Source organism: Nipponia nippon, unplaced genomic scaffold (genome assembly GCF_047370975.1).
Source record: "Nipponia nippon isolate SJK-2023a ecotype South Korea unplaced genomic scaffold, ASM4737097v1 scaffold_3, whole genome shotgun sequence".
In the NCBI taxonomy this organism is placed as follows: domain Eukaryota; kingdom Metazoa; phylum Chordata; class Aves; order Pelecaniformes; family Threskiornithidae; genus Nipponia; species Nipponia nippon.
In genome coordinates, this window is record NW_028262347.1 from 7982501 (window position 1) to 7998566 (window position 16066).

The following is a 16066-nucleotide window of genomic DNA, read 5'->3' on the forward strand; positions in this document are numbered from 1 at the left end:
GGTCAGTCTAACACCGCTTTTGCCAACTGGCAAAACCACCACGGAAACAAATTCAGGGAGTGCAAGTCTCAAGTCTGAAGTAGCAAAAGGAGCAACACATGGCTTGTGAACACTGATAAACAGGACAGGATTCACAAACAGGGGTCAGCCTAGCTGGGTCCCACATGCTACCTGACTGCTTGCTTAGTCCCCCTGAAACACAAGTATCTATGTGCAATACTATTTATAAGGGTAAAGGATGGAGTATCAGACCCCTGTCCCCAGTCTTGAGTGAAGGTTCATCTTAAAAGGGCACAAAAAAGGCTCCTGGAGTGGAGGAGGAATGAAGTGCGCTCTCAGACCAGCCAGTTTCCTGCTCCTGTATTCAAAAAGGTGTTTCCACAGTGCCACAACAGAGGCCAGTACCAGTCCTATTACCGGTGGCTTGATACTTATTATGAAACCTATCTTCAATTGCTTGTAACTTTTCCAATATCAAAGCATTTAAGTTGAAAAGTCCTATGCTGGATATAGATTTTACAGGCGTACATCCTAGGGATACTTCGGGCAACATGGATTGAGTGTTTTCAAGAACAAAGCCAAAGAGGAGGGGAAAGGGGAAAAGAAGGAAGAGGTTTTTTGCATATAACTGCAGAACTTCGTTTTAAAATAGGCAGTGACAGAGCGAAAGCTGTTTTCTGAAGCAAAAATCTGAAGTTCAGCTGAGTCCACGTGCAGTTATGCCTCCCCAGCTGTTTTCTGATCCCTTCTGTGACAGCACCGAGCTTGGAGTCCATTTGCACTTTTCGCTTTCCCTCCTTGCTTCCTCTCACCCCAACTTGGAAGAGAGATCAGATAAGGAGCTGCGGGTAGACACTGTGCACAGAGAAACAACGAGACTCTAAATCAGGGAACATCCACCCAAAAACAGGCTAGAATTGACTAGGTAAGGAGACAGAGCAGAAGAGCAAGGAGCAGAGCGTGTACTGTGTGTAAGTGACAACGAGAACAGAGACTGGTAATGACAGGCATGGGTCAGGGGGAGTCTAGACTGAAAACACGGAAAAAAGACAGCAGGAGAAACAGGGCAGCAGCAGTCTGTCTTGAACAGAGGAGCCCAAAGCACACTCCTTTATACAGCCTCGGCACAAAATTCCCAAGTCTCACCATTTCTCTGCTCTTAACTGTCCATAAACCCCGTGGCAAATTGTATTTGACTGTCCTCCAACTGATGTTGGTCCGCACAAGAAAATGGCAACCTATATTGCCCCCAGGTACCGTAGTCCCCAAGAGAGAGGTGCGAGTAGAGGACCCAGCAGCTCCAACCCTGCTGGGTCATCACTGCAGGTATCATCAAGAAGGCTTGCGACAGATCCCCTGTTCTCAGTTAGCTTTTAAGAAGAAATACACATCTGTAAGCAAATTGCGAAGTAGCAAGCCACCGCATTAAAATTAACGTTGACAAGAATGAAAAGCGAAGGCCTTGAGAGTTAGAAAACGCCAAAGTTACAGCTGCTGGCACATGTGGATCACAGTATAGACAGTAACTATGATGCAACCGATGAAGCTGGATTAAGGCCAAATTTACATTCCACTCCTACCACACTGGCCTAAACCTCATCTGGGCACAGGCTCATCTATCCACTTCTGCGGCATCTCAAACCCTTTCTGTCTCCAAACAAAACAACCCTCCTCCTTCACCACAGCCTTCTCACGCCGTCCCTCACAAGTTTTTGTTACAAGGTGAGAAAAGAGTTTCTCAGCTGATGAAGTTGAACACAGCTCTCCGACAACACAGATTTTTTTTTTTATTTTATTTTTTTTTGTGGTTCCTGACAAGTTCCCACATGATGTTAAAGCAAACCACTTGAATCAAATTTCTCAGGGGAGCTCAATAACTCTGTACTCCAGAGGCCAGCCTGAGATCTGGGCTGCTCAGTTTGCAGAAAGGGAGCTCCTCTGGAACAGAAATCAAAGGAGCTAGGCTTGCATAAGTGCACAACACCTGGCCAAGCATGCCAAAAATAAAAAATTAGTTGGTCCCAATCTCAAACTGCATGTCCAAAACCTATCTGACAGGTCTCATAGAACAAACAATGAGCCAAAACCAGCAAATAAAGCATGCAATCATATAAACAGCAGTAAAAGCATGCCTTAAAGCAAAGGAGTCACATTCAAATCACAGGAAACATGAATTCTAGCATTTCTTAACTTTCATTTAATGAATACCTCCTGTAGAATTCCTTACAGCTTTACTAAGTCCTTTTTTAAAGTTCATTGTTTCCCCATGACCTTCTGTTCAAGTCAATACTGATCACCGTCACACGTAACACCACAGAGGAATCCCTACTGAGACGGACTAAATGAAATACGGACACAGAAGGAACCGAAGTCAAAGCGCACGCAACTTCCAACAAGTTATTTCAACTTATCCATCTGCAAGCAGAGGTAGTACAATGGGAAAACTGGTGTTGACAAAGCACTCTGAAGTTGCCAGGTGCTATTGCCAACTACTGTCATTTAGACATTTCCAGTTCTAACATGTTACTTGGTTATTTCAGAACCTCAAAAAAGGCCAATTGCAACGCGGTTCTGCTCGTAAGTGGAGTTTACTCTCTGCTGCTTCACAGACAGCTCTTTTCCCCCCCTTTTGGGCTTTTCAGCCAAATCCCACAGAACAACAGATGGAGGGAAATTTGAACTAAAGGTGGCAGTTCTCCCAACTTTCACCTTTAGAAAGCAGCACTCCAGCATTCCTGGCTGACATGGAAAAGATTACAGGATGAAACTATGCCTTTCCCTCTTCATGTGTATTTAGGAAAGACTCTGAATGCAGTTAATCAAACAATTAGCACTGCACATCTAGAAGAAATGGTCAAAATTGCCATCAAATTGGTAAGCAAGAAGCACAAACCAAATGAGAAATATAGCTAACAATTAAGTTTAGCCAACTTACCATCATATAAGGATCATCCACAATAGGATAAATATAATCTGTCGTCTGGACCAACGACAAACCTCCATGTCTTAATGGAATAACGCAAGTGTCCATCCCAATTCCTGCAAAGACAGAAATCCATCAGTGAGGTGAGCAACTCCGCCCTTAATTACCTGTTGCTCTTAACAAGAGAACTTATAAACCACATCTTGTGAAATACAACTCACAATACTGCCTAAACAGACATGGCAAATTCCTTCCTTAGAGAAAGCACATAGCACAAATAAGAGGAAAACCAAGCAAAGAATGAGAACTCCTGACTGGAACAGAAGTGTAAATGGCTGAAAGCAAGAACTAAACTACAATGTTCTACATTTTGTTGCAGCATAATAACAGTGCATTAAGAACATCTGTGCTTGTATGTATGTACATTTAAAGTTAAGAGGAACTACATAAATTGACATTGTCAAAAGCAAAAAGGTTTTCCTGTCACTCCGATCTCAACAAAAACATATCAACAGTTTTAAAAGGACATAGCCTCTCGTAAAGGGCATTTCCTCACTTCAGGAGGAACAAGAAGAACGCCACAAGTCACAGCCTAGGCCCTTGGTGAAAGATGATTCACCCGCTTGGAGCTTCTGCAACCGTGTTAACCTCGCATGACTTCCGTGAGGCTGAAAGGCGGCAAGATGATCTGCCAGAGAGGGAAACTCCTTTGGGAAAACCACACCACCAAGCGCAGCCTCTTCCATGACGGTGGGTATTTCAGAGTAAGCGATATTAAAGCCTCTGCGCATTTGCTGCAATGCAAGAGCCCGCACAAAAGCGGCAGGTGACAAATCACAATGTGCTGAGCCGCGCTCCCTGTCGATATCCTCGTGCCTTGTGGCAACGGCAGGTAGCTTAGGTCCCTCCTGGGCTGGCAGCAAGCTACCTAGAATTACTTTGCATACCTCCACAGGGCAAGAGTCTTCAAACAACCAGTTTTCAGGAAGCAGACGCCACACAGGAACTTTTCCCCGTGTATTAATGAAACGCACTACCTAGCAAGTGCTACAAGCCAGTATTTGGCAGTGTCCTGTACGGGGATGGAGCGAGCTGCTGTCATCTGAGGTCCTACTGAGGACACAGAGCAGAAGGTCTGCCAGGCAGTAGGTATATTAAGTGGAGGAGATCTTGCCTCTCCTGCCTACGGAGGCAGATCTTGCCTCGGAAGAGATGGGATACTGATAGAAGCTCATAACCAGTAATTTAGGGTTACTCATCCTCCGCAGAAGCTACCAAGCTATTATGCACGATGCCCAGTGTCTCCAAGGAAGCGCATACAAGCGGTTACAGAGAAGTGGCTCACGTATAGGAGCTGTTTTGCCCTCAGTTCACCTCTTCATGCCGTAATGCTGCAAGACTGATTTCACTTGTGCGGTTTTGCACAGCTTCAGCGAAAGTGCTGCTTGACAGACAAGCCAAGGGGCCTTGACGGTCCTTCTGAGGCTACGTTTCTGTTCCACCAGAAAAGGACTGACTAAATAAGTGAATCTGCTCAGAGAGGTTGCTGAAAACAGTGATTTCAAGGCCCATAACAGCACTGAGCATTAATATCAAACTTGCAGTTTCTTACTCGTGGATATACTCACAGCCATATTTAAGATTACTCTGGGTAACGCCACTTGCAGAACTAAAAAGGAGCAAGGTCGAGCCTGCTATTGGCAACTTCCCTCTTGACTGCATCTCGAAAGCATGGTGCATATGCCCAGGCTGTAAAGTTACCTGTCTATCCCTTTTAAGCACAAGGCATCAGAGGCAAACAACACCAAACTTATCCAAAGACATATTTGTTAAAGGGATACTCACCACAAAAGCATATTTTTGAGAGACCTGAACTCTCCACCTTCTATTACTAAGTGATTTCCTGTTACCTAATACCACACCTACACATTGATGGCATTAGTCTACTTTTTTTACCTTTTCCTATAGCTGGAGAAGAAAAATCTATTAGCAGTTCCATTACTGTTTAGAGCCTGTAAGTTTGTAAGAGGAAAAAAAACCCAATAGCTAGATAATTAAATCTAAAACAAACTATTACTGATTTTAGAAATTTGCCAAATTGAAATGCTGTTGTGACTAACTTATTTAATTTAGAAAAAAACCCATATAAATAGCAATTTGGGGGTAAAAGACGCTGGAAGTGTCCTTCATTAGGGAATATTAAATTACAGTCCCACCCCAGCTCCACACAAAATTGCTGCTTAAATATTTCATACGCAGATTGCCATTGTTTAAGCAAGAACATGGGCTCCTTACTAATCTCTCTCTGAATTCTATCTATACCAGAATGATGGGTTGCAACCTGTTAGCCTGATAACAGACAATTAGCAATGCTGAAATAGTTTTAAGTAAGTTATTGGACACTAAATTGGTAATTAAATAACTTCAGAATAAATACTACATTGATATTCCTAAGTTGAGGAAAAAAATTCATTCTGCACTACAAAGTAGAGATTGAATATGCAGGGCTGAGTAAATAGACAAACAGAATTAAAAATGTCATTAAACACATTATCTACATCCATTTATCTATATCAATATTAGGTAGAGTAGCTGGTATCAAAATACCTACGTTTGCCCTGTTGCCCATGTAGGTGGCTCGTGCAGGTTGTTTTCCCTTACTGCTTGCATCATTGTGCAAATACCAAAGAGAAAGTGAAGCTGGCAAGAACACAGAGGTCTTGGAAAGACAGCCTTTCCCAGGCAGCTTCTACAGGTGAGCAAAAAAGTTAGAGTGGGGAACGGTGAAAGGACTGAAAGGGAAAATGACAACTGTGAAACAATCCGCTCCCAGCCTCAGCTGAAGCGAGAAAGTTTTCTCTTGCTCACTTTCTCTGACCCAGGAACAGAGGGGAGGGGAGGGAGAGGGGAACTTCACCTGCGAGTCACCTAATTGCATAAAATTCATTGCATAAATTTCTAAAGGCAATGTATTAATATAGAAGTCCAGAAATTAACTGATACGACTTCAGTTTGCAAAGCATCTACTAGGAAAAGGAGGAGGAGACTAACTCCTAAGCACGTGCCTATCACGACAGCCATTCCTGACGGGTTTTTCTTTGTAGTTGAGTGCACTGCAGGATGTTAAATAATTAAAATAACATTCTTGTATCCCAGATGCCAACAAATGACAACGCGAGAGGCATTCTTCAGATTTATGGATGCTGTGCATGCATTATACAACATACAATTTTCAAACTGATTAAACAAACCACAAATGAGATCGTATCACTAAGCAGACCAAACAGGAGGATCGCACGTGTCTAGATGAGCAACTACTTACCCAACCTGGGCATAACTGCCCCCAGGAACTGTTCATCTTCCTGAAAGTGGTTTTCTTGTAGGGATTCGAGCAGTTTCTGTAAGACATCCTGAGGCACTTTGCAGCCTGTGCCTTTCAGTTCAGTGAATCGGGTCAGACGGAAGCTCTTGTCCAGTTCATAACTTTCTGGGTTAAACGACTCCCGAACAGACATGGTTCTCTCGCACAGACTGCTGGCCTTTCCCACCCCAGAGCAACGGTATCAGCTTCTCTGCTGATCAGTCTAATTAACAAAAGAAATAAAAATTAAAAAAAAAAACAACTGGGAACGTTAGAAAGTCCTAGGAGCTGCAAGACAACAAGTTTTCCACATAGAGCAAGTTAAAAAGAAAGAGAAAGCACTCAACATCTTCCTTTGCTTGTTAAAGACAGGTAGGCACATCTCACACAACCCATTTCTCTAAGACGACAAAGGAACGACTCCTCTTCCTACCTTCCAACATTTAAAACTATAACTATGCCAGGCAAATCAGAGAATGAATTTCTTTTCCAGATACGCTGCATAAGTTTTTCATTAAAAAAAAGAATCTAACACACTTACCGACCTCATTTAACACAGAGGTAATGAAAGAAATAATAGTTCCCAGAGCACTGAGGCCGATTTCCAAAAGGCAACCTGGGCCCTGATCCTGCAACACGCTCAGCAGAGACATCTGTTTGTACTCAGCTCAGCGCGGGGTCGCAATTTTAGCCATTAACATATTAATCTCAAAAATAAGATGCTTTTCAAAGAATGGCTCCGCTTCAGTTCTGATGTAAGAAGCCGAAACTCCATAATACACCTGTTCTCCTTGGGGGAAAACGCAAGCCGGGTGTTCTGTTAGCACAGGTAACAGAAGAACAAAGAGGCCGTATTTAAGCAGACTGGTTTACCTACAAACATGCCAGTTTACCCTTCAGTACGTTTGCAGACACAAAAATGCTAAGAAGAAAAGTTTCTTGCCTCTCGAGCCCTTTTTTAGTCAACTAACGATACTGAGAACACAGAGAATTGCCCATTAAAATGGTAATGTAAAAAGACACTGATGCAACTCATTTAATAAAATTCTTAACAATGCATGTCTAATTTTAGAACGTTTTTCCACTCTGACTCACATACACCACACTCCAAAACTAATAAGAGGCCTAACCGAGACAGTGACTTCTAAACAGGAACGGCTGTGATAAAATGCAATTCATCTTTCTCAGAGAAGAAGTTTTCAGGAATTACTAAAAATGACCTGTCTGCGGTAGTTTCTTAGAAAGCAAGGATCCTGCCTAACAACAAGGACGGAGTTCGGCAGCATCGCTGACAAAATCTGATACTGATGGTCACGCCGTTACGAGGTTAAGCTGAAAAGCAAAAAAAATGAATGCAAGTGACTGGTATTCGCCAAGTTCGACAGCGCTAAATTTAAGAAAGAAGTAAATCTACAGGCTGTGCAACTGATTTCCCCTATACAGCCCTTATTAACAAGTACATCCGCTCCATAAACCTTTAAGTCTGCTAATTTACTGAACATACTTTGTAGGAATCGAAGTTTTTAGCTCCCTGAGAACTTCTGATGTGGAGCCCAGCTCCCCTTTACAGCGCTTTCCCTCCTTCTCTGGGAGGCGTGGCACTTATTTAAAACAAATCTTCCAAAGCCCAGGCTCGGGCAGTAATCCAAACTCTAGTTACAAGAACGTGTCTTGGATGAGCAATGAATTCGGTTCGTAGCTGTTGTCTTCCAATGCGAGACACTAAGCACTTGCAATCAAAAAAAAAAAAAAAAAAAAGAGAGTGTCTGGAAAACAACCTGTCAACAGAAATGGGAGACAAAAGCTTTTCAAGGAGAGGGATTTTTTTTTTTCCTTCATTCTTTTTTAACACTTCATTCTAATTAATTCCAGAAATTTATAAAAAGCAGCTTGGCCCCCAAGGGAAACATTTTCCTTCATCTAACCAGTAACTGCAATATGCTTAGCACCCCCTACCTACTTATATAGGAAAGGATTCAGAGGCCACAGCCTACCAGGAACTTTTTGCAGCCTTGAGGACTGCTAAGACACAGTAAATTACGTTCCCCGGTTTGAAAACAAATACTGAAACAACCAAGACGACTTCATTTAATGGAAAACATCCACTGTGTGCACGAACACCGTAACTTTTTCATTAAGATCTCCATGCAGCTACATGCAACTATGTATTTCGCAGACCGCCATGGGAGCAACCTTCCTCGCAAGACCGAGTTTCTTGTGACTGCTGGCCGTCTGTGCAAGCATGCAGCGCCAGCCTTAGGCGTCCCTCCCCAGCAGAAGAAAACACCTCGTAACCCAGATGTTTCTTACTTTAAAAGAACAGCATAATAAACATTAAAACCGAAAGCTTAACCCTTGCCTCCCTAAAGAGCAGAGAGGAGAGAGCAGAGGAGCAAAAGGGGAGAGCGAGGAAGAACTAGAGCCAGGTACCTACCCAAAACAAACCCAAGAGCAATCAACGGCAACGCAACCGCCCGAGACCTACAAGGTGCGGAGCTGCGACAGCCATCTACCCACGGCGTGCGGCGAGCCGCGCCGCGCCGCGCCATGGCTCTGGGACACCTTAAATTTCCAGCCGCTGCCTTTAAAGGCGAGCCAGGGCCTCCACGGTTGCTCTTTGTGCAGCCGGAGAGGAGGAGGAGGAGGCGGCGGCGGCGGGGGAGGAAGAGCAGCCCGGCTGGCTGCGTGCAGCGAGGAGCCCTGCAGGCAGCAACCCCCCGCCCCCTTCTCCTTGCTCCGGAGGGAACAAACCCCACGGGGGGCGGCTTGGACACCGGGGGGGGACCCGACCCCCCCCCCCCCCCCGCGGGTCCGGGGCGCACGTGCGTGCAGGTAAGATGTCAGCCGGGGCGGGGTTAACCCCTTGCAGGCGGAGGCAGGGCTTTGCAGGCGGAGGCAGGGCTTTGCAGGCGGCGGCACGAGCCGCCAGCCCCGGGGCGCGCGCGCGCGCGCGCGGGGCGGCCGGTGGAACGTTGGGCGCGCGCCGCCGCCGCCGCCCCCCCGCCGCCGCCGTTTCGTGAGGGAGGGAAAGGAAGGGGGGGGGGGGGGAAGGAGGGAAAAAAGGGAAAAAAAAAAATGTCGGCGGGCGAAAAATTTAACCCGCCCTTTGCCGGCGCTGGATTTTTTTAAAGCGGCCGCGGCGGCGCGGTGAGGCGCGGCGCACCCCCACCCCCCCCTACTTCCCCCGCCCTTCCCCCGGGGCCGGGCTGAGGGAGGGCGGCGGGGCCCGGCGGGCAGCCCGCGCCCCGGTAGCGCCGCGCCGCGCCGCCCCCCGCGCCCGACCCGGCGTAACGGCGGAGGCGAATTCCCCTTTAAATCTCCCCGCCTTGCACCCCCCCCTCCTCCTCCTCCGCCCCCCTCCCTCCTCAGGTCTCCCTCTTACCGGCTCGCCTCCTCGCCCTCCGCCTCCTCCCGCGAACGGGACTCCCAGCCCAGTCCCACAATGCACCGGGCGCGCCGGGCTCCCTCAGCGCCGCCTGAATAGAAATGCCGCCGCCGCCGGGCACGGCGGGGTTAAACCTCCCCCCCCCCCTCCCCCTCGGCGGCCGCGCGCGCGCAGCGCTCTCCTCTCCCCACCCCCCTATCGCGACCTGTTGCAGCGCGACTTGTTGCAACCCACTCCCCCCTTTCGTGGCCGTGCACGCGTGGGCGGCAGGGGCAGGTTGCAAGGCGGTCACGCACGCCCGCACACCCGCACGCAGAGCCCGGCGGTGCTGGCAGGGTTGCAGGGGTTGCAGCGAGCCGCAGGGCGTGAGGCTGGGCGCGGGCGGGGGGCACAGGCAGCCGGCTTGCGGGCTTCCTCGGGAGGAGGAGTAACACCCAGGGGCAGAGCGGGTTTTGGAGCGGGGTTCCAAAGCAACCTCGGCGCGGGGAGGGCGAGGACAGGCGGAGGGGTTCGTTTCCTCCAGTCCTTGTGCACCCCGGCCGGCGGGGTGCCTTGTGCGGTGTGTGGTGGTGGCTCCTGGAGCGGAGGAACCCCGCTGCCCAAATTTTTAAGAGCAGCCCTACGGAGAAGAACTTGGGGGTACTGGTGGATGAAAAGCTGGACGTGAGCCGGCAATGTGCTCTCGCAGCCCAGAAAGCCAACCGTACCCTGGGCTGCATCCCCAGCAGCGTGGCCAGCAGGGCGAGGGAGGGGATCCTGCCCCTCTGCTCTGCTCTGGTGAGACCCCACCTGGAGCCCTGCGTCCAGCTCTGGGGTCCTCAGCACTGGAAGGACATGGAGCTGTTGGAGCGGGGCCAGAGGAGGCCACAGAAATGATCGGAGGGATGGAGCACCTCTGCTGTGAGGAAAGGCTGAGAGAGCTGGGGTTGTTCAGCCTGGGGAGGAGAAGGCTGCGGGGAGACCTTATTGCAGCCTTTCAGTACTTAAAGGGGGCCTACAAGAATCATGGAATCGTTAAGGTTGGAAAAGACCCTTAAGATCATCGAGTCCAACCATTAACCTATCACTGCCAAGTCCACCACTAAACCATGTCCTCGAGCATCACGCCTACCCTTCTTTTAAATACCTCCAGGGATGGGGACTCAACCACTTCCCTGGGCAGCCTGTTCCAATGCCTGACTGCCCTTTTGGTGAAGACGTTTTTCCTAATATCCAACCTAAACCTCCCCTGGTGCAGCTTGAGGCCATTTCCTCTTGTCCTATCGCTTCTTACTTGGGAGAAGAGACCGACCCCCACCTCGCTACAGCCTCCTTTCAGGGAGTTGTAGAGAGCAATAAGGTCTCCCCTCAGCCTCCTCTTCTCCAGGCTGAGCACCCCCAGCTCCCTCAGCCGCTCCTCATAAGACTTGTGCTCCAGACCCTTCATAGAGAAAGATGGGGACAGACTTTTTAGCAAGGCCTGCTGTGACAGGACAAGGGGTAATGGGTTTAAACTAAAAGAGGATAGATTCAGACTAGATAGAAGGAAGACATTTTTAATGATGGGGGTGGTGAAACACTGGAACGGGTTGCCCAGAGAGGTGGTAGATGCCCCATCCTTGGAAACATTCAAGGCCAGGCTGGATGGGGCTCTGAGCAACCTGATCTGGTTGTAGATGTCCCTGCCCATTGCAGGGGGGATAGACTAGGTGACCTTTAAAGGTCCCTTCCAACCCAAAACCTTCTGTGATTCTATGAAATTTTAACATTTCCTCTGTAAAGCACAAGTCTCTGTGAAATTCATTGCTCTGAGATCTTGTTCTTGAGTAACAAAAATGTTGGGATTGGGAGCATTTCCAGTGGGAAGTTGAGCCGGAGCTGAGGAGACCCTGCGTTCTTCACAGCAGGTCCTCCATCTGTGCTGAATTTTGACCAGAAGCTGGACAAAAAGTCACATTGGGTCCTGGCTGCCCAGGGAAGTGGTTGAGTCTCCGTCCCCAGAGGTATTTAAAAGATGGGTAGACGTGGTGCTTAGGGACATGGTTTAGTGGTGGGCTTGGCAGCGCTACGTTAACGGTTGGACTCAATCTTAAAGGTCTTTTCCAACCTAAACGATTCTATGATACTATGATCCATGTTGCACCCAAAAGCTGGGCAAGAAGGAAACCAAGGAGGCCAGGTGGACTTGACGATGGGCAAAATTTGGCCAACCTTAAATTTTTCTGGATGCAGAGCCAAGACCATGGCCCCGGGGAGCCGGAGGAGCCCTCAGGTGTCATCTCCAAGCGTCTCCGTCGGTGTGTGGCCCATGGAGGGCTGCAGGTACCACAGCAGGAGTGCCACAACCTGGCTGGGTGCGTCAGCTGGTGACTTCTTTAGCCAAAATCTGGGTTGGAGCACGTTTCAGAAAAAAATGAAATCTTGTTTTGAAGCAGGTGGTGATGAGTTCAGCACAACCCTAGAAAGCTGCATAAGTACCCGTACAGCCAGGACATCCCTTCTTGTCCAAGAGTATTTGCCTAAGTCAACCCTTTTCCATCACTGCTTTGCAAAGCATTCAATTTTTTCTTATGCATCTAATATATAAATCACTGGAATCTGACATACCTTTAACAAGTCTAATTTCCAGCGTCTTCTCAGTTAATTTTTCTACCTGAAAGTAGTTTGCGTGCTTCTAAAGACCCTTTTCCCAACCAATTAAAGCCAAAAGTCAAATGATTCTCACTTAAAACTTGTCTTGCTTTACATGCGAGACAAGTTTTCCCCAGAAAGGAGGAGATTTCGGTGTTACGGGTAGCATAGGGCCCGGTTTTACATTGCCAAAGAGATAAAAAAGGCACTTCGCTTCTTGTAATTTGCAATTAAGTACCTAATTAAGTAATTGCCTGTTAATTCAAAGACTGGCTTTTGTGCAACCGTCTTTGAAAAAATCCTGCATAAAAACAAGCAGAAAGAGAAGAAATTAAAATGTTGCTTTTCCTGCCTGATTTTAATTACAGTTTTTATCTCCGAGCGAACGTAGCGCCCCTGGACTGTGGTGCAGAGGACCAGAGGCGCACGGGAGCTCCCGGCACCGAGCACCTTTAGGAAGTCACTAATATTATTTGTATTGCTTTTTATTAATATTTGACTTGTATTAATTGATTTTCAGGCTCCGTGTTGTCCTCCTAAAGCATTTCGAGCTCGACACACAGAAGTTGTTTCTCCGTGAGCAGCCGTGGGGCGTTTGACGGGTGGTTTTGACGGTAGAGATGAGTCGAGGACACGGCACCCGCAGTCCTGACCTGGAATTTGAACTCCTCTTCAGTGCCTCTCCCTCCTCTCGGAGGGGGCGGAAGATCTCAGGATCTGCTGATTGCCATCGATCCCAGCTGATTTGCTGAGCATTGGCTTCGTATCGTGTCTGCGTGCTCCTTTTTAGATGATTTCAATCTGGAAGGAAAAAAAAAAAACGTAAATATCTTGAGAGGTGGTAGTCAGATGCTCTGATCTAACATTTCTCCAGCATTCAGCCATCGCCTCTACCACCAGCACCTCATTTAAAAAAATTAAAAAAACGTGAAACATAAGGAAAACCATGAGATAAAAGAAAAAATTAATTAATTAAGCCCTGACTTACAGTTTTTTCTTTTCTGACTTTTTTTTGGAGGGGAGAGGGAACTGAATTATATTTTCATCTTTTTTTTTCCACATCCAGGAGGGCTAAACACTTATTTCTTTAATACAGGGGGGAAAAAACAATAAATTGAGATTTGCAGGTGGTAGCATGACCGAAAGAAAACCCGAATACGTGGAAATTCATGCCAAAGTGGTGAGGTCTGGTGACGCTGCCCCGTGTTATGCGGAGGAGCGGGAGGGAGGGACCTGCCTCGCGGGTGCCCCTGTCCCTTCCCGTGGTTTCTGGGGGTGGGGTGGTCACAGCTGAAGACGGAGATGTGGGGAAGGGTCTCCAGGAAGGAAAACACACGCAGAGGTATCCACGCAGCCCGTTGGTACCGGTACGGGTGTGACCCTTTCTGGAGCTGACACTAAACAGGACCAGGGTACAGAGGTGGGCACTGTGCATAATTGACTGCACTGGTTAATTAAAAGCGCGCTTCTTGGCACGGGCGATGGCGGAGCATCCTCAGGTGGATCCGCACGTGTCCCAGTGGACACGTGTACCGGTCCCTCCTGCCTGCGCTGGGGGAGTCTTTGCGAGGGCAGGCAGCGGGCAGGAAAGCGGCTTTGCCAGCAAAGCGAGCCAAGAGGGAGCAGCGAGCCACATCTCCGCTGCAGCTTCAGGTAGCTGGTCCTGCACCCAGCCCACAGGTACCCCATGCTTCTGCTGGGGCCCCACGGTTGAAACAGCTGCTGGAAGACGTGTGGGATCAGAAAGGGAATCCTGTGCATCCAGGGGAACGTCCTTTGGGTCCAGGATTGTAAGCAAAACCCTAAAGGAGTAGTGATGGATCCAGCAGCCCTGGGGAGAGCCCACGCTGCTGGAACCACCTGCTTCGTGTAACGTTTTCCTAGAGAGAAATAATGGTTTTCTAGAGTTAAAAAATGATCAAACAGCTTTTTTTTTTTCCCCCAAAAGGCTTTTTCGCCATCTGCGTGCAAAATCTCCAGCAGAAATACCGTGATCTGGAGCGATTTGGTCCAACGCCACGAGAACGGTCTGCTCTGCACACCTTAGGGAGTGCAAAAAGGAAAAAGAAAAGAAGACAGAGCCCTCGGTGCTGCGGCCCCTGGGTGCTGCCCGATCGCTCAGCCACGTCAGAGCCGGCTGCCTCCTGTGCCGACACGAGGGCAGGACCGATGTCCTCAGCCTTTACAGGTGCAGGGCCTGCATTTCTTCAGTCTTTTTTCCTTGGATGACTCGGAGCATGGATTATTAGCAGCTCAGATTTCTTTGGCCGAAGTGCTTTGTTGCATCTACACCCAGGTTAAACCCAAGCAATATTTCTCATCCATGTAGGCTTCTGACTTGGTTCTGCGTCTTTGGTGTTTACAAAGTGATCAGCATTTGAACTCTCCCTGTTTTGTTGCTTAAATGTCAGCAGAAACTTTTTTTTTAAATAAAACAATGCAGCTTCCCCCTGCAATGTTTGTAACCAAGAAACTGCAGCATCACAAGAGCATGAGAAAATAGTGCTGATTAAAACCAGGGTAAGAAATGACAGCAAAAGTGATTTTTTTCTTTTTATATTTTTTTTTCTTTCTCGTTGCAGAATTCACAATGAAGTGGCTGGTAAAATGGGACCAGCTGGTTCAGCCCCGCTTGGGCTGAACACTGGGTTTAATGCACTGAAACTGCTTCCACTGGCATGTGGGGCTGGTCATATGCTTTTGATATGAAAACTTTAACTTTGGTGTGATAATTTAATTTCTCCTGCTGTAAAACATCTCGCAGCCTAGCTTTTCCCCACCTCTCTCTGTTTTGACAAAGCAAAGTAAGTTTGTGCTATTGTCAGCTTTCCTTTTCTCATTTTTCTCTTCTTCCTGCGTCACATTAATACACCAGCAGTATTAAATAATAATGATGCCAGCCGTGGCCTCCGCTGTGCCTCAGTGTTTGCTCCTTTTTGCTTCAAGGAGCAGATGTTCCCTGTCTTTGTTTTCTGACACCAAACGGGGACTTTTCCCCTTTAACCTTTGATAAGGGCCTTTAAGAGTCTCTGACCTGAGATTTGATCAAAAGCCTTGGCAAAAGCCAAATAAATGATCCCCGCCTGGCAGCTTTTATTAAATGTTTCCATCGTGTTTTACAGCTGTTTAAGGACGTGCAGTTTCCTCTGCGGTTTCGCAGGCTGTATGTACCTGGTGCTCCCTTTGCCCGGCTGCGCTCTCCCCAGCCCTGCTGGGCTCAGGCTGGGCTGAGCCCCCCTGCACCCAGGTGAGCATCTGCCGTGGAGGGAGCACCCACGGGCGGGGGTCCCGACCGGGGCTCTGCAGTCCTGGCTGCTGCTCCAGCACCGGCCCCACACCGCGTACCGGTCACACAGGGTGATGCTGCCTACGAACGGCCGATGGGGTCCGACTAGGCTCGCCGGGACCCCGTTGTCCAACAATTGCTGATGCGAGATGGGCAGGGCAGCGCGCACATGAGTGCTGCTGGGGTCCTGGCGCTTGTTACCCTTTTGCTGCGTGCCCGGCCAGGGGCCGCTGCTGCTTTTGCACCAGCAGTTGAACGCCATCACACTTTAAAGCTGCCCTAACCCTTCCTACGAAGAGGCGTCCTCGCAATGCCCATCTCTTCCTCGTCCCTTTTGCAGCGTTTCATACCTTGTCTCTGCACTCGGCCACCCCAAAAGCCCCAAGGCAAAGTCCACCTCCCAGTTTCTACCTATTTATTTGCTCAGGCATCTGCATGGCTGGTAGGAACGGGGTGGTGAGGTCTGTCCCGGGGGCAGGCAGGCTGAGTTGCAACTCAGAT

The 16066-nt window shown here is 48.4% G+C and overlaps 1 protein-coding gene and 1 long non-coding RNA gene across 5 annotated transcripts in view; one reads left to right on the forward strand and one right to left on the reverse strand.

The window, feature by feature from the left end:
* SEPHS1 (selenophosphate synthetase 1) overlaps positions 1–9754 on the reverse strand; it is a 27440-nt gene extending 17686 nt beyond the window's left edge. The window contains exons 1-4 of one of the 4 annotated variants that reach the window (XM_087766984.1): positions 8719–9098; positions 7505–7616; positions 6246–6507; positions 2936–3039 (exon numbers count right to left, since the gene is read on the reverse strand). In XM_087766984.1, coding sequence (XP_087623110.1) covers positions 2936–3039; positions 6246–6438 — 297 coding nt within the window. In that variant the 5' untranslated portion in view covers positions 6439–6507; positions 7505–7616; positions 8719–9098. Of the gene's footprint in view, positions 1–2935; positions 3040–6245; positions 6508–7504; positions 7617–7788; positions 7940–8718; positions 9099–9666 lie in introns of those variants that run through there. The other 3 variants (XM_087766983.1, XM_087766982.1, XM_087766985.1) reach the window with 3 other exon arrangements.
* Positions 8982–15368, forward strand: LOC148054495 (uncharacterized). The gene is made up of 3 exons (XR_015706721.1): positions 8982–9116; positions 12800–13101; positions 14228–15368. It is a non-coding gene; the product is annotated as an uncharacterized LOC148054495 (long non-coding RNA).
* The last annotated feature ends 698 nt before the right edge of the window (positions 15369–16066 follow it).